We start from the raw sequence: 23,147 nt of genomic DNA, 5'->3' as shown, positions 1-23,147 counted from the left end.
TTAAAAGTCATGTGGTGCCATACTAATTTTTTTCTTGTGAAAAGGGGCCGAAGGAGCATTTGCTCATCTTTTGGGCTTTAGTTTTGCAGTTTCTTTTCTCCCAGCTTGTCTCTCAAACAATTACAACTGGCCTATTCCAAGACTGTAGAACTCCTGAAACTTGTCAAAAATTTACAAAATAATAGCACTATTGTGGGTGGACTGTTGTCTATCAACTTCCAACCACTCCCATCAGCTGGCTAAATCCTGTGCAACTACTTTGAAATATAGTAGCAACTATGTTAACTCTTTGGTACACATGTTCTTAATCTAGTCTTGTCTCCATGTAGTAGGGGATTTGAGATTGTTCCTGAACAAACTCTTCTCATGCAACTGGCAATGTGGCATCAAACTATAGCTAGTTCAGCTTTATTTGAATAAAGCCCATGAAGTTTAAATCTATACATATGATCGTTTGTTACACATGCAGTAGAGAATACAATTCAGTTGAAATGCTGTCCTGTAGGAAACACATTGTAATCCAAAGATGTATATACACTCACTAATCTGAATAACTTTTTTGTCTCATCTGCTTTTTGCTGTACAATAAACTCTTTTTAAAGAACTCCCAATTTTCATTCAAGTTTTTCTGTCTAAATTCCCCCCTTCCCCCAATCAATTTTGCTCCTAATTTTGCCCAGCTTTGGGAAATTAGCTCTTTTACATGTATGAAGTATATACATTTTTGGTTTGCTCTGTTTGCCCATATTGAATGTAATCAGGTCATGCTCATTGGTCCCTGGGCAACTTCCAGTCCAGTAATTAATTTTTATCATGAGGACCAAAATAGTTACCTCAAGTTGAAGAGGTGAAGTGACTTGTCCAAGGTCATACAGTAAGTCAATAGCAGAACTGGGAACAGAACACAAGTCTCCTGAGCCTTATACAGAGTTTTATGCTAAGTTATAGAAATGCGTCTTAGTTCTAATTATAACAGAGAAGGGGAAATAGGAATCCATAGGGAATTTTCTGAACAACACGTTCAACCATTTGGGGCTGCCTTTTATCTACATTGTGGAAGATTCCAAAACTAATTGAAAAGATTAATTTACCAGTTGGACAGTAACTGTTCAACTTCCCTTATGTGAAGAAATATTGTCTCCCCGGTTGTGCCAGATAAAAATCTGTGCCCTTTTATTCCAAGGCAAAGCAGTCTAAAGGTTCTGAGATTCAGAGTCAGGAAGGAGGAAAAATAGTTATGACTCGGATTTGTAATAAAAGTAAAAAATTATACTTTTTGAGTGCAAACGCTTAATAAAAATCTTCAGAGTGAGATTCTGACAGTTTTTTAATGCTACAGTGAGAGATAGAATCTCATGTTCAATTTGTATAATAGTTCCAATTACATGATGAGACATATAGTAATTGATTAATTCTGAACACGTTTTTTATAAAAGCGGTATTTTCCTGAGAATGTTTGCTTTATGAGGAAAGAAGTATCTAATCATATAATGGCTAGATTTTATTTAGCTGTGGGATTAAAAAAATATGAATCATCATCATTTCTATAGTGCAGATAATGAACAATTGTAAATCGTCTTGCAAAATAACCTGAAAATGATATATGGATAATTTGTCATTTGGTAGCTCTTTTATAAAAAGAAAAAAACAGTGATAGTTTGTTGATTTGGTATACCTTTTCTCCATATATATTTCTGAAGGAATAAATGGTCTTTGAAAGGAAAAAATGTACAAAAGTATGAATTGTTGTAGGGGGAGGAGGTGGAGTACCTGTAGGAGTGACCTGGGGAAAGGATTATATATTTTAAAATCTATGAAATGACTACACTAATAAATAACGTTACTGGATTACCTGCACTTTCCATAGGTGGGCAGGTATTAGTATACCCACTTTACAGACTGGGGAGTGTGTGTGTGGGGGGGGGGGGGGGAAGAAGAGAGGTTAAGTGACCCAGGGCAACAGAGCAGGTTGGAGCTGAGAAGAGAACAATAGCTTCGTGGCTCCCAGTCCTTATTCTCTGGATCACACTGGATGCAACTTTTTGGTTTGTTCATTTGTGTCCCACTGTGACGGGTCTGGTACCCCAGCACCCCCTGGTGGCAGGGGCGGGCTGGAGCCTAGCGCCGCGCCACTCCCTTGTTCTTCGGCCTACCCCTGGTAACCGACGTATTATGGCCTACTGGCCAGAGTTCACATAAACACCCCCTCTCAGAGCGGGGTAGCACGGCCTAGTGGCCAAAGTCCCTAGACACCCCCTCGGAGCGGGGTAGCAGCCGGAGTCCAACAACCCCCCTCCTCGGAGCGGGGTAGCACGGCCTAGCGGCCGGAGTCCAACAACCCCCCTCCTCGGAGCGGGGTAGCACGGCCTAGCGGCCGGAGTCCAACAACTCCTCTCTTCGGGGCGGGGTAGCACGGCCTAGCGGCCGGAGTCCAACAACTCCCCTCTTCGGGGCGGGGTAGCACGGCCTAGCGGTCGGAGTCCATAGACACCCCTTCCCCCACTCGGCGGGGATCCGCCCGCAACACGCCGAGCGGTACTGCAGCTTTAAGGCTGTCAGTCTCGACAGTCCCCTGGGTCACTTCCTACCCTGTCTAGCCGGACGTCGGCATTGCGGGAGCAGTTCCCCCGTGGGTCCCTCCTGGCAGGCGCCCACCCCCCCCCGGGGTCTCCGGTACAGCCTCTGCTCGGCTGACGCCCCGGTCCAGGCGCACTGGCTCTCCTTCTGCAGGAGCTGACAGTCTGCATCCTTCTCCCCCGGTGGTCAGCCCCAACTGAGCAGACCTGCAGGCTTTTATACCGGTCTGACAGTTGGAGCACGCCCAGCAGAGCTTCCTGGGCGTGGCTTCCTCTGCTATCAAAGCAGGGTTAACCCCCGCTGTATCAGTGCGGGGCTGTCCCGCCCCGTCACACCCACAATTAAGTGGCCAACTCCCCACCATTGCATAGGTCCGGAACTGTTTCAGCCATGCAGAGTTCTATTAAGTTCTGCTGCTGAGTGTAGAAAGTTAGTGATGGATCAAGAAGGTTTACAAAAATTCTGCTATGTCACCAGTATTCAGACATGAATAAATGTACTTGTTAAAAAAAATAGAGACCTTTTATTTGAAATATCCTGTTGCCCCCAAGCTTTGGAGCTGGGTGTTGAATTTCTGTCAGGGTTGTGCCTTTGTCTTCCCTGTGAAAGTCTGCTCAAATCTGGCCAAGTTAAATGCCTTTGAAAAATCATGGTTGGTACATATCCAGAGAGACATCTTTGATTTTAGCAGCTACAATCTCCAAAGATTCCATCCTCCCTGAGCATGCCTGATCCCCTCAGAGTTCCTACTGCTGACTAGACTGTGCAGGCACCACCCCTCACAGAGCAACTCGGCATGCTGGATCCTCTCACAGGTCCCACCTATGATTGCACTGTATGGGCCATTCCCACAGAGCAATTGAGCATGTGGCTTCTAGCCCAGAGCAACAGGGACTCAGAATAACTTTCCCTGTTATGCCTATTCTCAGCTTCTTGATCTGGGCACTGGAAATGAGAGCTGGTTCCTTTCTCACCTGTGGTCTCAATGACCACTTTGCTAGCATCCAGGGAGGAAACCATCTTATCTGATTGCACAGGGGCAAAAGCCAAAGTGAGGTGAGAGAAAAGTGTAGCTTCAGAGAAGCTGTCTGGTGAGATGAGGAACTGACCTGAATTGGAAGGACAAACCTGGGGCTGATTGGACAAGGAGACCAGCACTTTGTCAGAGGCCACAGGTCTCAAACACCAGTCCACAGCGCTTTTAGGAGCCAGTAAGTTCTGAGCAGTGACCAGTGCAGTGTTAACAGTTGCCAGAACTACAAGCTCAGCACGTAAGAGGACTCCAGTCCTGGGATCGTACTGGTGGCACTGCGGGGGTCCAAGTTGGTTCCCAGCTTTTATTTAAACCAAGCAGAGGAACAGGAAGTTGTCTGTTTCCCCTGGGTTTCCCCTGTTTAGGACTGCCTCCCCTGTGCTATGTGCTCCTGCTCCCTGACTCTAGTCTCCTGGTAACCTGAACCTGCCTGACACCTGATGCTCAATCTGCACTCTAGCCTCTCTTGGACTCTGATCTCCTGGTTTCTGACCTGGCTTGGCTCCTGACTCATGCTCTGACTCTAGGTCAGACCACCCATGTAATAGTAGTGACACACTGGGAATGGACACCGGTACTGAGAGCTAGGGGGGAGGGAAGTCTGGATCAGGCTGAGTGGGGAAGCTGGGACTGGGAGCCAATGGAGTAAATAGGTGGTGGGGGCTGGGAGCCAGTTGGTTTGGGATGATACTCAGGTCAGACAAAGAGCTGGGGGGGAGGCGGAAGACTGGGACTAGCTGGACAAGAACACTGGGATTAGGAACCAGTGAGAGGGGTGGTGGAGACAGATCTAAGAAGAAGCTGGGGTGCTGGAGGGAGAGCTGGGACTGGATATGCAAAGCGAATGGGACAGGAAGTCAGGGAGGGAGTGCAGGGGACTGAGATTGCATAGGAAGACTGGGAGTGGGAGCTCTGTGGGGGAGAGAGGGAGGAAGGAAGAGACAGATAGGTCAAGGAGCCAGGAGTGGGGAACTGGGACAGGCTGAACAAGGAGACTGGGGACAAGGAGTAGAGGCGGAAGGGGGAGAGTAGGACTGGGATGAGAAGCCTGAGGTGTGTAGGTTGGGACTGGAAAAAGGGGGCAGGGGTGGTGAAGAGAGAGGAATGGGACAGGCTGGAAGGGATGGGGAAGAAGGGGTCAAGGTTGGGGGAAATGGGTAGAAGTCTTTCCTCCAGAGCCTGGAATCAGGGTCCTACAGATAACAGAAGAACAATTCCTGATTTTTACCATTCCTTAAATGCCAGCAAATATCTATGAAACCCCCTGGCAAAGTGTGTGTGTCATTCTTCTAGCGTTGGTCCACAGAGATGATGCTGACTTACTGTTGTTATCAGTTGCTCTGTTAGCTTACGTGGTAGAGAGGTCTGTGTAGTGGATCTAAAGGGGCTCCAATGTTGCAGATGTCCCATGTGGGTGTCAGTATGATGCGTTATGAGGGAATTTCTGGGGGCGGGGGGGTCAGTTTGAATTTTTTTAAAACCAAGGAAATTACACACATACAATTGTGTTAAGAATATTATAAAGATTGCCAAGTCAAGCACTAAAAAACTAGAGAATGCCAGAATTAAGGTTGCCTTTGCAACCTTTTTTCTTTTTTTTGGTCCACTTGATCATATACATTATGATATAGTTTAATTTACATGATTACACAATAATATAGTAATTTGTTTTCCCTGAGACCCCTGCCTCATTTAATGCACAGGATGCATGAGCTCTGGGGAAGAATGAGGGTTGCGTAGTGAAGGAGACTGTTTTCTATAAGACCCCTGCTTCATTTGCTGCAGAAGCTGGGAAGGGGTGTAGTGAACGAGGCAGGGGATTGCAGAAAAGGAAAAGACGTGTCATGGTTAAGTCAGTTGAATGCCACTCCAGAGAACTGGATTCTATTCCAGTCTCTGCCACAGAGTTCCTATTTGATGCTAGGTAAAAAGAACAGGAGTACTTGTGGCACCTTAGAGACTAACAAATTTATTTGAGCATAAGGTTTCATGGGCTACAGCCCACTTCATCAGATGAATAAAATGGAACATATAGTAAGAAGTTATATATACGTACAGAGAATATGAAAAGGTGGAAGTTGCCATACCAACTCTAAGAGGCTAATTAATTAAGATGAGCTATTATCAGGAGAAAAAAAAAGTTTGTAGTGAGACGAATGGTCATTGATTATATGTTCCTCACTTTCTGTGTGCTCAACTTGAGACCCTGGAGCCTGATTTTCAGAAGTTCTGAGTACTCATAGCTGCAACTGAAGTCAATGGGAGCTGTGCTTGAATATTTGAAGCGCCATATAATGCTATGTACGCCGAATAATCAATTCCTAGGCATCCAAAATTAGGCATCCAAAATTATGCTCTTGATCTTAACCTCTCTGCTTCTGTAAAATGAGAATAATGCCCCTTCATATCACGAGGTGGTGTAAAAATGTTTGTGGAGTACTCAGCCACTATAGTGGTGAGTGCCATAGAAAAGCCCTTGAGGAAATTAATAATTGTGACTTTAGAGAAGGATTCAAAAAGTATGCAATATACTCCCCCGCAATACATTCAGAAAAGAAATATGGGAAGGATGTTTATTTTGATTTAGTGGAATTTACCTCTCAGAGGTCTGGATTGTTCCTGGCTCTTACAAGGCTGTGCAATAGGAAGGGCATAAGGAGTCATTCCCCTACCTTGTGGAGCCTATGTAAGTCCAAGCAGAGTTGCAGCCCCTGCACTCCGGAGCATACAGGAACAGCTCTCTCCATCCTCCCCAGGGGCTAGCCATCTTTTATGCCGGCAAACTAAAGTAGCTGAAAAATAGAAGGCACTGCCCAAGGTTCTGGACCATATGGAAAAGCCTGAGCAAGAGCTAACTCAGGCATGGTCTACACTGGGGGGTGGGGGGGAGAGGGTGTCGATGTAAGATATGCAACTTCAGCTATGGGAATACCGTAGCTGAAGTCGAAGTATCTTATTCCGACTTACAGCGCGGGATCAATGTCTGCGGCTCCCCCGTCAACTCCCTACCGCCGCTCACTCCGGTAGAGTTCCGGAGTCGACGGGGAGCAAGTTCGGGGATCGATATATCGTGTCTAGATGAGATGCGATATATCAATCCCCAATAAATCGATCGCTACCCGCCAATACTGCGGGTAGTCTGGATGTACCCTTAGGGAAGATCAGAGAGTTTCCATAGGATTGATTGTAAACATTGGGACTGGTTCTGATTAGTAGAGACGTGTACCTCTGTGGGAGAAAAGAACCAGAAGGTGAGTGAAGAGCAATAGAGGCAGTGTGAGTATAACCCTGCAAGGAAGCTGAGAGAGAGAGAGAGAGAGAGAGAGAGAGAGCTGCTTTTGTGTAGAGTACTGGCTGGAAAAGCAGTCTGGAAATTGTGAGCAAGGAAGCTGTCTCCTGTTTTTTGTTCCTATGTGTTCAGGGAAACAAGAGGTGGTGTACGTTCTTTGTAAATACACAGGATTGCACCAAAGAAATACTGTATTTGACTTTTATAATCTGTTTTTCCTCCTAATGGATGCATCCTGGCAAGGCTGCAAATATTTGCTAATCACTCAGGCTAAGAGGCAATAACCTAAGTAGTGAAGTAAGCACAAAAATAACCACATTTTATATGCTGTTTGGTTGAGCCCTGTTAATTTACACAATTTGATGGAAACAAAAATGGCAAATTAAGGGATTTTTCTTGTAACCAGAAGCTAAAAGGAATATATTGTACTGGGAGATGTTTCTTTTATATTTAATGAATTGCCTTTTAAAAACAGGTAGCATTAAAATAAAACAAAAACAAACCTGAGCATGACAGTGGCATGCAATGAACAAAAGAATGCACAGTGGGAAGTTCATGCAAGCAAACATCAATTCTCACCTGTTAGCTTCTACAAATTGGTTTGCAGACAGCACCAGGTGTGTCATTCAAATGGACTAAGTGTGACATTTTATCCACAGTTTAAAATAATTGAAATGCATTGCACTGAATCACTTCCTTGGCAGGCATCCCAAGCAATGGCATGCCATTTATTTGGTTCTGAGTACATGGGTTCTGCTGTGTGTTGTAATGGAAAATCCTCATCTTTTATAATTCAAGGCTTGCCAAAGTCATTAAAAAATAGACTTTCAAAATTGTATACTAAGGTTCTGTGGTGCATTTTGCAAAATGGCTTTAGAATTAGATACCATTAGTGCTTACTGATGGGCTGTCAGCGATGTCAAAGCCATTTTGAAAATGCTTAACAAATATGCAGAACCAGCTCCTCTTTTATGTAAAAATTCCTTTTCATAATATTAAAAAGAAATTCTAGCAATGAATTTTATTGCTAGTATACCTGTGGGGTGAGTAAATCCATTCAGGCCAAAATTTGCAGACTTGGATGCCTAATTGATTGCACCTAAATCAATGGCCTGATACTGAGAGGTGTTGAATTAATTCTCCAGTGCCTTCAAATGAAATATCAATTTCGGTGCTCTAGGCACCAGGTTTAAAAAAAATTTCTTCAGTCTTTAGCCTTATACATTTTTTTTTAAAAATTCTGATAGTGCCATATTTGCCAGTGCCTCTTACCTTTTTCATTGTTACAGATGACTCTTTAGAGGCAGTGGCATAATGCATTCATGTTCTCAGTCCAACTAGTTCACTCCATTCATTCTTAGCTTCTTTTCTGGGATTTTTATTGCAGTTTTCAGAATTGCCACTCTTTATTCACTAGCAAAAATCTGCTCTTTGTCGATAGTGAACTTGATTAAAAGACCTACAGTACATCATTTTCACCTGGCACCAAATGCAGCAAAATCTTTCATACAGCTCTAGGCCATAATTAACTTTTTCATTATTTTTTATTTTACCTCCTCATTAAAAACACACATTAGAAATGGCAAGCCTCAAGTTAAACTTCTCCCTGGACAATTGTAACACATTAGACATTTTTGTGGCGTATTACAGTGATTAATTTCACTGTTGATTCACTTTTGAGCACACCCATTAATACACACCATATTATAATTCCTATAATTTTTAAATTGCTTTAAGGTTACATTGGCTATTTTTCTTAAATGATTAATTAGATTTTCTGATTTAAATGTAATTAGAAATATTTTGCTAAAACTTGCTGATTAGGTTATGACTACAGTTGTAGTTTATTAATATTAGTCCTGAGATGAGTAATGAAAAAATCGTTGTATTAATAGCCCTGGGGCTCCTCTCTATGTACACAGAACAGATACACATGGGCACAGTGTCAGTTTCCCTCACAAAATCTCTGACCAATATACTTCAATCCTGACCTGAGGGACCACTCCTAGGATAGAGTGGGCATTTAATCTCTGATGATTCAGCCTTTTAGTTCTATAATGAGACTGCCAAGAAGGGTGCAAGTTTAGGTGATGCTTTTTGTATTCTTGACATGAGTCCATTAGGAAATGGAATGAGACCACTGATTGATTTAATCTAGGACACGGAATAAATGATTCCAATTTTATCTCATTGTTACGACAAGTGTCTTGGAAGCACTTAGAACATGAATCTTAAAATGGTGAACTCATTGAAAATATCTGAGAACTTATAGCAATGGAAATTCTCCCCTCTGTGAGCCCAAAAGGCTGGAGAATTGGTTTATAAAGTGACTGCCTTTGTTCCGATAGTCAGAAAACTGTTGCCAGCATTCAGGATGAGTAACTTCAAAAACATAGTTACTGATCTTTGGTCCTTAGACTGCATGAGGCACTGATTATTTTCAGTTGCCATTGACTACTGTAGAAGTTATGGGTACACCCAGCACTTATTAAAATCACACCATTAAAAAAAAATTCTGGCAAAGTTACAATAAAATGTTAACATATGACTTCATACGTTTCTTATTCAGGATCAAGTTAATATTTAAAGAACCTACCTAAGATTTAGGCTTGCTGGCTTGGGAGCCCTTGTCCTCTGAGTATGCTGAAGAGTGACCAAACTTCTAAATACCTATCCTCTTTATAGCACTTCTCGTGTACATACTTGGTATGAAAGCTTTTCCATTACAAGGACAGTCCATATCTTACTATACCGAAATTTGATGGGAGGAGAAACCACATTTTTACAATAATATGCAGTACAAAGTCTTGCTGCCAACAATAAAAAAGAAAGTAATTGTAGATCTTTTACTGGAGCATTAAGTGAGCAGGTCAAGGGATATCAAGGAAGCTGGAATTTTGTCATAAAATGAAAATTTTTAATAATTTTCCCCAAAGCCATCTAATTCCTGGACACAACCACTGCGTGTGCAAATAGGGCCCCATTTCCCCACAATCTAATAGAGCACCTAAATATGACTGATATTAACTGGAGTCAAATGTGTCATGTATATTATAATTTGTATACATGTTCTTTGGGCTACACAAATTGAAGATATATATCCCCTTTCCTCTTATCAAGATCAACTTCTTTGGCCAAATCTCTCTCCCATCTTTTAATCACATCATTTGTGTGTGTATTTGTCTGAGAGAGAGATGATTGGTGTTTACAAATAGAGAATTTAAGGTGAATTTTCTCATGTTTTATGTGCAGAAGCCCAGGGTTTCTCTGTAAAGATCTGAAAAACATTCACCTTAAGTACTCTGTTTATGTTGGCATGCAGCTATTCTCAGACCCTTGTACCTGCCCAAAAGAAAGAGGCTGGTAGGGGATCGAGGGAAAAGAACAAACAATACAACACATTGATTTGTCGATACAGATAGATGTATATTGTGACCTTTTTTAGGTCAGCCCAGACCACTGAGGGGTTATGACACTGCCTGCCCTGCAACTCTAGGTGCCTTCAATGCTATGATTCTATAGCTCACAGCCCTGACAGCAACAGCCAGCATGCAAGTGTGCAGGTCACTCCCCGGCTTTCACCACCCAGTTATTTTTTGTAATTTGACCCTCAACACTCTCCGGTCCCAAATTTAATTAACTAGTGTCTCTTATTCAAATAAGTGTTTCTCACCAAGTCTCTTTTCCTGCATGACTGATCAGACTCTCTGGCCAGGACCCTTCACAGATCTCGGTTCCTTTGTCTCTATGGGTGAATTATGCCCAAAAGGCTTTCTGTCTTTGCTTCTATCTTCCAAAGTTTAATGACTTTGCTTAAGGAAGCCCTCCTGGGAAGCTGAAGCCATGTTAATTTTGCAGCTTCCTCCCTAGCCTCTTAACTATCTCCCCGACTTCCTAGTTTGATGGCTTTGTTTACCTTTTTATGTAAATGTACCTTCATTGTCTCTGCCTGATGACCAGGCTAGTCAGACAAGCAAATACATGTTCTTTGTTAAAGGTAGACTGGGCTTATGCATTGCTTGCCCATCACATATTTAGAGCATATTTATAACTTTGTATACATCCTGTATATAGACCATTCAGTGATTTTTGGGATCAGCATGTTACCAGTTCGCATATGCTACCTTACGTGACACATTTTAGATACAGATTATGACCACAGTGTGTTAGGTGTAGTGAGTATATCAGGCCTGACAAAAGTTGCTAACAGGGTAGTGAACCACCAATGGGCCTCTGTGTTACATAGATATATACTGGATTGCAGAGTACGTTAATTCCTATAAATAGCTGTTCATTTGCTATTACAGCAAAGAAACATCTGTCAATATTGTATTGGTTGCTACATTCATCCAAGTTTCTTCAGTTTACCCCACCGAGCTACTTTTCCCACAAACACGATTCTTTTCTGCCTTTTCTGTTTAACACCTTTGCCAACAGTTCTAGGGCTACCTCAGAGATATTTAATTAATTTTTATTATGAAAAAGGAACTGGAGAGGAGAATTATGAAATAAGATCTGTGTGTGTGATTATAGATTTCAGAAGAAACACTGCACTCCAACACTGAAGACGAGGGCCCTTTCCAAGGAATGGAACCCTATCTTGTGCGGAGACTTTCCTGCCGCAACATCCAGCTTCCTCCTCTGGCTTTCAGACAATTGGAGCAAGCAGACTGGGATAAAAAGAGTGATATGGAGACTATACCAAGGCCCACCAGTCTTTCACTAAGGAGTCCTCCATTGATTGCCATCACATCGGCAGAGGCCAGTAGGTAAGTGTTGACCTTAAATGTTTCCCACTTTTACTCCTTTACTTTCAATGAGAATTTCCTTTAAAATTGAGTCAGAAAATCTTCATAGCTAAAATGTTAGACTCCATGCAAAAAAAGTAAATGATTCCTCCCTCCCCCATAACTCCAAACCAAGAAATGAAAATGATTGCTACAATTGGAGTAAAAATGTCTGTTCTGTAATGTATGGAACCATTTTGGTGGTGCTGGTAGAAAATATGAACAAAATATGATAGTGTTTTCTAAAATTATGTGACTGAGACTTAGTCATGCTGCATATACACCCTTGGTCATGTCAAACAGAAATGTTGGGAAAAAGTGACTCAGACCATTTGGGATATATTATATTAAGAAAAGAAAGACTGCCAGAGGCTTGGATATCTAGTATTGGTGCAATTTGTGGCTTTAGTATATGTGGAAATATTTCATATGCATGCAACCTGAAAACTAAGTCAGAGAATTTTGAGGGGATTAGGTATTTGTTCCTAATTGTTGATCAATAGATATGTTAGACAGATAGTTGTACGTAATATGTTTTGGCTGTAGTAGTTTGTTGTCCTATTCTTATGGAATTATCTCCTATCTTGTCTGTGACTTCACTCACTCTGTGTGTGGGTGTGTTTTATAGGTAGGGCTGGCAGTGTCACTATTAAGGTTGTGTGACGCTTCCTATTATTGGACCCTGTTTTCAGTTGCTTATAACTTTCCCAAATGTTAGCCACTTGGGATGAAATTTTATATGCCAGATGTCTGCCTCAGGGTGATGATGATGGCTTTTTTTAAGCTTCAGCCAAATGATTCGGCCATTTCAGAGAACAAAGTTACAGAAAAATAAGGGGGTGTTTTGCCCATGTTAAAATCATTTTGAGGCACTTTAGTGCTCCCAGGCTCTGTAGCAGGGATTTGAAATATGGTAATAAAATATGGAAATATGGAGGGAGGGAGCAGGGAGGCCTTTGTATCAGGGATGTGCCTTTTGCTTTTCCTGTGAAAATCCACCCGAATTTAGCCAATTTATTAGCCTTTGAAAAGTCTCAGTTTGCACATGATCAGTATAAACTTGCTAGAGCTTTGCAGATAGATAACTCTTTGAATATTCTGTCCAAACTGAACTCCTTCCTGGGGCTGAACAGGATTTTCCCTGTAACTGTAGTTCTAAGCTGCTGAGGTTCAGGCATCAGACCAGGTCCTCCCTGAGTCTTCTTTTCTCAAGACTAAATAAGCCCAGGTTTTTTTGAACCTTTTCTCATAGTCAGCTTTTCTAGACCTTTTATCATTTTTGTTGTTGTCCTCTGGACTCTCTAATTTGTCCACATCTTTCCTGAAGTGTTTCGCCCAAAACTGGACACAATACTCCAGCTGAGGACTTACCAGTGCTAAGTAGAGCGGGACAACTAGCTCCCATGTCTAACATATGACATTCCTGTTAATACACCCCAGAATATTAACTTTTTTTCACAACTGCATCATATTGCTGATTCATATGCAATTTGTGTTCCACTATAACCCCCAGATTTTCTTCAGCAATAGTACCACCTAGCTAGTTATTCCCCATTTTGGAATCAAATATTTGATTTTTCCATGGGTGGCACGTGAACCCCCAGTTCAGGGAGGCTAACCCCCTGCCCCGCCTCTTCCACCTGAAGCCCTGCCCCCACTCAGCCCCCTAACCCCACTCTTGCCCACTGGGGCCAGAGGATCCCAGAGTCCGCCACTGTGACCAGAGGAGCCCTGGCCAAACAGGCCCGAGCCATCCCGAGCCCCAGCCTGCCTGCCCACCCGAGCTGCCCTGAGACCCTGCCCACCGACCCAAGCTGCACCCAGCCTATCTGCCCGAGCTACCTTGAGCCTCAGCCAGCCAGAGGAACCCCGAGCCCTGGTTGCCCATAGGAGCTCTGAGCCCTGCTGTGGCCCAGCCCCGGGGCCATGGTGGGGAACATTAGCAGAGCCTTCCCAATTCTCCATTACATGCTGCTCGTGGATTTTTCTATCCTAAGTATCGTACTTTACATTTGTCTTCATTGAATTTCATATTGTTGATTTCAGACCAAGTCTCCAACTTGTCAAGGTCATTTTGAATTATAATCTTGTCCTCCAGCATGCTAGCAACCCCTCTCACTTTGGTGTTGTCTGCATCTTGTATTCAGTAATATTCACTGAAGATAATTGTTACTCAAATGGTAAAGAGTGTCGTACAATTGGAGAAAAATACTTGTGTGTAATAAGAAACAATGTATGAGACAGAAAGTTCAAATAAAGAAGTAATTACGAATCTCTGGTGAGTGAATTGGTTCCTGTGTTGAATTCAAATATGAAATAGGGAAGGCAGTTTAAAGTATATTCCAAGTAAATAATAATAAAAATAAAATTGCCAACTCTCTCAAGTAGCTTTGATGTCTCCTGTTCAGAATGTTAGTAATGCCTACCAAAAGTCTACAGAAAGGTATGGATGATGTCCAAGCTGCCTGTCTCTGTGAAATTACCCAAGTACAAGACACCTATTGCTCCTATAGGGACATAGCAGACCTCCCTCACTCTGGTGTGTGAAAAAACTCAAGTACTATAGGGAATTCTGACAGGGCCGCCCAGAGGGGGGGGCAAGAGGGGCAATTTGCCCCAGGCCCCGAGCCCCACAGGGGCCCCCACGAGAGTTTTTCGGGGCCCCTGGAGCGGGGTCCCTCACTCGCTCCGGGGGCCCCGGAAAACTCCTGCGGGGCCGGGCGCAGGAGCTTCTTCGCTCCCGGTCTTCGCCGGCGGGGGGTCCTTCCGCTCCGGGGCGGAACGACCCCCCGCTGGCGAATTACCGCCGAAGACGGAGCGGGACCCGCCGCCGAAGTTCAGCTCGGTCTTCGGCGGTAATTCGGCGGCGGGGGGGCCTTCCGTTCCGGGACCCGCCGCCGAAGTGCCCCGCAGACCCGCGGCGCCCCCCACCCCGCCGCCGAATTACCGCCGAAGACTGGGCTGCACTTCAGCGGCAGGTCCCGCTTCAGCGGTAATTCGGCGGCGGGGAGGCCCCCGCCGCGGGTCTTCGGGGCACTTCGGCGGCGGGTCCCAGAACGGAAGGGCCCCCCGCCGCCAAAGACTCCGGGCCCCCGGAATCCTTTGGGCAGCCCTGAATTCTGAAGATTATTACATTATTACATTACATTATTATTATGACTCAAGTTGAAGCACCAGCAGTGTGTAAGACTCACAATGAAGACAATCCCTGTCTCGAGGAATTTGTGATATAATGTATAAATTCCATTGTACAGGCTGAGTTCTATTGTCTTCTTAGGAAGTCTAGGGGCCCATTTCTTTTTTCATGCCAGTTTTGTATAAGAGCAAACACCATTAAATTTGACAGAGCTGTTTCTGATTTGCATCAGTGTAGATGAGAGTGAAATCAGAACTTGAATGTTCATTGCCAAATGATGAAAAATGGAAAGTTGTCCTCTCATTTCTCTGAAGTTTTACTACTTAAGATGTAAAATTGTTTTTTCACATTGGCAAACTGTTCCTTTTTATTCCTTCTCATTTTCTTTTGAATGTTTTAAGAGTGTTAAATATATCTAGCCTGTTTCTGATCTCACATTAGTGTAAAGCCAGTAATCAAGGCCATTGTTGAGATGAAGGATTTGTAGGCTTTATATTAATGTTTCACTTCTAGAGCAGCTAGCAGGAACTGCAAAAAGAAGTGCTTGTCAATTGATGGGTTGAGCATGCTGCTGATAGCAACTCAGTTACATTTATTAAATTTAGTGATTGCCAAACCTTCCATATGGCAGATTAGATGTATGCAGGCAGCCTCTTTTAATATTTATGAAAGTGCTTGTTTTTTAGGGTTATATTTCAACAATGAGCAACATATTTAGCTTGCATATATACAATAGTATGGTGGGATATCAATAATAGGTTTCTGCATGTGAAGACATCCTTTAACTTTTAGTCTGTTCTCTTCAAATAACAAGTAGAGAGAGGTGAAATTTTTCACATAAATAGTCACCCAAAAATGTAGTTTCAGACTGACTGAATCTATTTGCACATTTGTATTGACTTCACCAAATAGCATTGACTGAACCAAAAAAGTCAAAACATTTTGGTAATGTTGAAATGAAACATTTTAGTTCAACTCAAAAAAATTCATTTAGACTTTCAGGCATTTGACAAAAACAAAACAATGGATTCACAAAGCAGGGTGAGTTGGGAGTGCCTCCTTTATAAGTAGAGCCCTACCAAATTCATGGCCATGAAAAACACATCATGGACTGTGAAATCTGGTCTTTGTGTGGTTTTACCCTATACGACATAGATTTCATGGGGGAGACCAGAGTTTCTCTAATTGGGGGTCCTGACCCAAAATGGAGTTGCAGGGGGGTCACAAGGTTATTGGTGGGGGGGGTTTCACAGTATTGCCACCCTTACTTCTGTGCTGCTTTCATAGCTGGGCAGCTGGAGAGTGGCGGCTGCTGGCTGGGAGCCCAGCTCTGAAGGCAGAACCCCACCAGCGGCAGTAAAGAAGTAAGGGTGGCAATACCACACCATGGCATCCTTACTTCTGCACTGCTGCTAGTGGCAGCTTTGCCTTCAGAGCTGGGCTCCCAGCCAGCAGCTGCCCCTCTCCAGGTGCCCAGCTGGGCAGCGCCACTGGCAGCAACAGTGCAGAAGTAAGGGTAGCAGTATCGCACCCCCCCCACACAGTAACCTTCCAAACCCCGCACAACTCCTTTCTGGGTCAGGAACCCTACAATTAGAACACCATGAAATTTCAGATTTAAATAGCTGAAATCATGAAATTTACTATTTTTAAAATCCTATGCCCGTGAAATTGACCAAAATGGACCCTGAATTTGGTAGGCCCCTACTTGTAAGTATTAGCCCTGTGGCTATGGAACTTATTTCAGATATTGGAGACCTGGGTTCAATTCCCCCCTCTACATGATGAGTAGAAGAGATTTCAACTTGGGTCTCTCCCATTGCAGGAGAGGACCCTAGTCACTTAACTATGGGATATTCTTGGGCAGGTCTTTCTCAGTCTCTCCTGTTGAAGATCATCCACTTTTTGTAAATAGATAGTCATTGGAGCAGGGACTTAAACTTTGGATCTTTCAACCTACACATTTGCCTGAATTGTGGGTTCAACTGTAAAAAGTATGTAAAAAATCGTAAGTTGTTACAAGAACCTGTAATAACAAATGTTGATGAGAAAAGGTACGAAAGGGAGACAGAATAACTGAATTAGCCTAAACAAAAAGCCAAGCTGATATGTTCAAAGACTGTGATGAAATTATGCTTGTTAAAAACAGGTGCTATGGAGCCCAAAGTTTAATGAGCTCATATGGATATGTCAGCACTCAGGCCTAGTTAGTGACCAAAATAATAAGGGGATGGGCTATTCCACCCATCATACCCTTTCTGGGTCCTTAAAAGAAAGAGATTTTTGGTGAAAGTACAAAAGAACAAATAGAACAGATGGAACAGATAGACAGAGGCAACAGCTTTACCATCATGGCCCTCACCCTCACTGTTTCCTGGGACCCTAGCCCTTCATCATCCTGATCCTGAGAGTTGTCTTGACCAGAACGAGCCAGCGAGAGAGGGACCCAGATGGCATTGCCACCCTTACTGGCTCCAGCTGAATCCCAAACACCAGCTGGAATGACAGTTATTACCATCTTTGATACCATATAAGAGCCTATAAAAGTAGGGGCCTTTCCCCTTCTAAAATTGGTCTTTAACAACAGAAGCAGCAACAACAGTCCAGCCCATCTCAACTCTCTTCTCTTTTCTGCCAAAAGGATCGTTATTACCATCTTTGATACAATTTAAGAGACTGTCAAACAGGGAGGCAGTGGCACCAGAACCAAGGGGCCAGGTGTCCATAGCCCTCAGGGCCGGCTTTAGGACATGCGGGGCCTGATTCGAAAGAGCTGCCGCCAAAATGCCACCAAAGACAGCGGCAGTGATTGAGCTGCCGCTGAAGATAGGGGTGGCAATTTGGTGGCAGCTCAATCGGTTGCCGCTGTTTCCGGCGGCACTTCGGTGGAAGGTGCGGGGCCTGATTCCCGGGAATCGGTGGAATCGCCCTAAAGCCGGTCCTGATAGCCCTCCCACTTTTTGAGAGTGGATGGACCCTGCACCCTTCCCCTCCTTTTCACCCTCAGGCCCCACCCCCTGGCCAGGCCAGTGTGGAGCCCGGCCGGGAAGCCCGGGCAGTTGTGGGAGCCATGCAGACTCTCCACCTGCTCATGATCTGGGGGGGTTGAGAGCAGCCGCTAGCTTGTGTCGTCCCCCCCGCCCCCTCAGCTCTCCACCCAGCCCAGGGCAGGTTGAGGTCAAGGGTTCACAACTCTGTGCTGGCTCATCATAGCTGTCTGCGTGGCTCTCCATGACCCTGCTCTGGCCAGGGGGCAGGGCCTCGGAGCTGCAGCCCGGCCATGGTAAGAGCCGCGCGGGCAGCTGTGGGGAGCTGCAGATGCTCCATCTGCCCTGGGCGTGGGGCCCAGGAAGCAGGGACACGGGCTAGGGGTTGCTCTCCTTGGGCCCCCTGCACTGTGGGCAGGTGGGAGGGTCTGCTGCAGCACCCAATAGCTGCCCATGCAGCTCTTATCATGGCCAGGTTGTGGCTCCGAGGCCCCTCCCCCCGGCTGGAGCCAGGTGCGGGAGAACCATGTGGGCAGCTGTGGGGAGCCTAGGTCCCTCCACTTGTCCTGGGTGGAAGATCTGGAGGGTGGGGACACAGGCATGGGGCTGCTTTAGGCCCCCACCCACCCTGGGTGGGCAAGGGCCAGGTCCCAACCCCACTCTGACTTCTGGCTTGGCTGTGGGTGGGGCCTCTGGGGAAGAGGGGGACGGGGCCTTGGGGGAGCAAAGGCCCCTGGCCACCCACTTTTGGGAAGGCTCCGACATCCTTGCAGGGAAGGGAAGTGCTTTCTTCTAAAAACTGTCTACAGCTAAAGGGAAAAGGAACACAGGAAGCTGTTAAAATGAAAGCCTAATTTAATACTTTATATTTCAAATGCTTTAACTGTTTTTCCTTCTTTTTCTGTATCTTTAATAGAAGTTGAAAAGGATTTATAATGACGTGTTTATGATGGTGCTAAGCAGGCTGAGGTTGTTGTACACCAAGCCCCATATCTTGTTTAACACCATATCATGTTGGACAGTGACTGGATTATGTTAATATCTTTGGCCTGCTTATTTTATCTCAATACAACAGTTCCCCCATATTCTGGATGAGTGCCCTAAACCCTCTGGGCTGTAGAGTCATTTTCTCTCTTGCACTGGCCCAATGGCTATTTATTGTCATCATGAATTACTATGAATTGCCGCTATAAATGACAATGAATGATGATTGGTCCAGGGAAAGGACACTTGAAATGGTCTAGTCTGAATAAAACAATTTCATGGGTTAGTCTGACTAAAAGGCTTCTTGAAATATGATCCAAGAATTTTCAGCCACCCATCCATGCAGATACTATTGTATATTCCTATTTCCCCTCCCATCCACAAGCAACATCCATCTGGTTACATCATCTCCAACAGATAGATGAGGCGACCAGCTCCCTCAAGAATATCTCAATATTAGTTTCAAAGGATGAAGTGCAGCAGCAATCTCCCCATCGCACAGAAACCCACTTCCAGATGTTACAGTACCTCCAGGAATGAATCAGCCTGGAGAATAGGAGCCCTTAGATTGCTCCAAAAGCCTGACTTTTGCATGACGATGAGGCCAGCTGTCTCAATTTGCAATATTCTTGTTATAATGCTTCTGCCCTCTTAATATACAATGTGATTGATGTAATCTGATGTGAAATGTCACATTAGTGAGATGCCAGTTCCATAAATGGAAAGGCCTAAAATGCATTTGGAGACTGCATTTAAAAAGATATTTTGAACAAAAAATCTTTGGTATTTTGGGGAAAGGATGTTGTTACACAGTCTTCTAATTACATGCTAGCAAATTTCATGACATTTCACCTGTGTTCCCAATTAGGTGAGCATGTTTCATATGATCAGTTTGACGAGCCCTTTTGTTACCCTAAAAACTAGTGTGTTACATCTGAGCCAAGGATTAATCCTACTGTTAGTTCCAACAAATCCATTGAAACTAAACTTTATCTAGGGGTTCTTATATCTAAGAAGTTTTAAACGATATACTTCTCTGATAACTTTAGACTTGGTACGTTTTGTTATGAACCCATAAAGAGGCCTGTTTCCATAGGCTGTTTTGCTAAGATACTTGCATTTTTCTGGCAAGCATGAGTCTGTTTTCCAGCAAAGGGTCTATTTTAGAGTGAAAACGAGTCTCATGTTCTTGCATGAAATATAGGCCAACATTTGCATTTTCTCTTAAATAACTATTTCAGTATAATTGCAAGTAGAGCAAAATTGGGAGATGGATTCTCAGAAACATGCAAATAAAAATGACAGTTTTCACTGCAAAATTCTGAAAATACAAATTTCAGAATTTCACACAGCTGTACTCTGTATATGCTCAAATTGCATTTCCTATTATTTACTGCTTTCTGTGTTGTTCATACGCTACTCTTCAGGCATGAATGTTATTGTACTATGTAAGGTTTATTTTAAATTGCTCTAATATTGTTTAAATATCTAACCAAGTAAAAAGATTTAAAAAAAAATTGGTGGCATTAAAGACCATTGTGGTGACAGTGCTTATACCATAGCAAACTTTTGGAATTGTAAATGTAGCACATTCTTAATCCATGAAGCTCCATCTTTCCCATGCATCTGCTCCAGTTTAGCTAGCTGTTCAAAGATGATGATGATGGAAAAATATTGTAAATTAGATAAGCAATGTCCTACTTAAATCTTTAAGGGTTGATCCAAAGTCCATTAAGGTCAATTAAAGTCTTTCTACTGACTTCTGTGGGTGATAGATCTGTCCATAAATTATTTTAAAGTTGTCCCTACTTTCTCTCCCCTCTTTGAGATGCAGTAGTTTGGTCATAATTATCAACTGTTTTGCTAGGTGCAAACTGTCTATGAAACATGGGTAATTTCTCCTCAGTTTTGAGAGGAATTATTTGGAGAATTAAGATCGATACTCTAATTGTATAGACTGAGAGCACTAACTTCTACCATGGTAAATCCTGGTGTCTGTCTCTGGGTCTCCCACTCTTGTCCCTCCTAAAATAAGACATTAAGGGCCAGATTTTTTTAATCTTTACTCAAAAGATGAGTTGTATTTTACTCTGCAAGTAGTAAGGTACTACTCAGCATGAGTAAAGGTGGCACAATCTGTCCCTAAATAACTTATTACTCAAGGAAAGTGTTTCAAAGAATAATGGAGAAAGCTCTAGCTTTTATTATAAAATTGCCACAATATTTTTACTGTCCAGTAAACTCATATTGGAAGTTGTAACTGTTCCAAGTTATTGTTTTAAGAGCTTGAGTGTTGCCAGGGATGATGAAAATAGGGAACTTGGACCATAACAGAGCAGCATGCACTGGAAATGAATCCTGGGAGAAAGCTGCTCTTCAGGCGTATAATTTTGCAGCTCAGCAGGGTAGTTTATGCACTGAAAATAAGTGGGAACTACAGTGTTGAAAGATAGGGGAAAGGAAAAGTTTCAGTTTGATTCATTTTCAGACTAAAAAATGCTGTTCTTTGGGCCCCCAAGCCTCAGCTGTCTCTAGCAGCTTCACACAGGTTTAGGCTGCTTTCAGCAGAAGCAGCTGTGCACTGACTCACCTGCCAGTAAGAAGAATGAACAGTAACACAATAATTCTTAGCATTTGTATAGCATTTGTATAGCATACATCTTTCTTTTAAAAGTGTAGTAAACACATTAACTAATTCTCATGTCACCTCTCTGACGTAGTTAAATAGCCATGCATCATTATCCCCATTGCAAAGAGGTGAAATGACGTGCCCAAGGCCACGGACAGAGTCAGTGGCAAAACTGGAAATGGAATTCAAGAGCTCCTGGCTCTTAACCCCTTTCTTAGATCATACTGCCTGTCAGAAAGTTGTTTGTGGAGACTGGAAAGAAATTTTCAGACATCTTGAGGCTCTTGCATCTAGCCAATAAGTTTAGTAAGTCAAAAAGAGGTGTTTAGTGAATGCTCCAGTCTGGATTTGCACTATATTGACTCTTGATCTCATTTAATCCTAGAGGATAGCAGATTGTTAGAAGCAAAAGAAATGGCAAAGTATTAGATTCTACTACAGAAATGTCACGATCTAATCTTCACTTTCAAGATGAGTTTTCCCTTCCTGTGACCAGCACCAGTCTCCAGTGTAGTTACCTATGCTCTGGTCTCACTTTGGATGGCAACTTAAAAATCATCTCAATTGATTGAACTCTTACAGTTGATGTGCGTACTTCTACCTTTTCATGTTCTCTGTATGTATAAATATCTCCTGTCTGTGTGTTCCATTCTATGCATCCGAAGAAGTGAGCTGAAAAGCTTATGCTGAAATAAATTTGTATTAGTCTCTAAGGAGCCACAAGTATTCCTGTTCTTTTTTTTAAAGATCGTTAATGCTTTTTATTGCTCGAAGCAGTCCTCATATGAACCAAATATTGGATAGACTTTAGTAAACTGTGGAGGCAAAAGGATCATAGCATAATACCTGGATTCTAGGTTTCTCTGATAGTTTGTGAAAGCATTCCCCGCCCCCCCAAGGATTACTGAAACTTTTGCATTTTGCTGTTAAGCAGAGGACTGTGGTTTAGATTTGGCACACTGTTGGCCTACACAGCTACTGGATCCTGATCCATTTTTGGTCACCTGTAACTTCTTTTTAAAATTTGGAATTTTAAAAACACCATTATTGTAGATTACAGTTTTATTTGACAGCTGTAGAATTTATTTTGACTTGGATTATATTCTTCCATTAATGAAGAGATCATCACTTAGTAGTACCAAAGCTCTTGAAGGACATTGTGTAGACTGGAAACATGTATTGCCATAATCTGCTCATTTGCGGTTTGGGGAGATAGAGTGTGTGTTTGTACACGTATTTTCTAGAAAAGGGAATATCTGCAAATAGCACTTCAAAAGAGGAACATGTTGTTTAATAAATGTAACTGATAGTTTGTTTGGAATTTATATGCTAAAATATTTTCTTTTTTTGTTATTGTTATGTCTTTGATATATCTCATCAAAATATGGGATTTCTTCATCTGACTAGTCTCAATTTCATTCTATTGTACTTGTGTATTCATGCTGTTTGGTTCTGTTGTTCAAGAAGTAGTAGTAGGATAGTGTCCCTGTTTCATACCTGGTTTTAGTTATATGTGGAGTTTTGTTTCATGAATGAGCGATCTCTTTAAATCGCTCTTTCTCACAGTTCTCCCAGGAAGTCTATTTTCTTTTTCTTTCTAGGACTGAGTATTATATGGTCTTTAATTTCCCACCCACGTGCCTGCTTAGATGATTGGTGACACCTGGGATGTAAGGCCACAGGGATTTACTTCACAATGCAGGAGACAGGAAAGTAAAAGGCAGC

At 43.0% G+C, this 23,147-nt stretch overlaps 1 protein-coding gene across 6 annotated transcripts in view; it reads left to right on the top strand.

Moving 5' to 3' along the window:
- The window catches only part of PDE4D (phosphodiesterase 4D), a 1,085,833-nt gene that overhangs the window by 320,317 nt on the left and 742,369 nt on the right, over positions 1-23,147 (top strand). For all 6 annotated transcript variants that reach the window (XM_039543145.1, XM_039543146.1, XM_039543150.1 and 3 more), the window contains exon 3: positions 11,433-11,668. In XM_039543145.1, the coding sequence (XP_039399079.1) occupies positions 11,433-11,668 (236 nt within the window). The remainder of the gene's footprint in view (positions 1-11,432; positions 11,669-23,147) is intronic.

This window comes from Mauremys reevesii, linkage group 6 (assembly GCF_016161935.1).
Source record: "Mauremys reevesii isolate NIE-2019 linkage group 6, ASM1616193v1, whole genome shotgun sequence".
Classification (NCBI taxonomy): Eukaryota; Metazoa; Chordata; order Testudines; family Geoemydidae; genus Mauremys; species Mauremys reevesii.
This window is presented reverse-complemented; position numbering and strand designations above follow the sequence as displayed.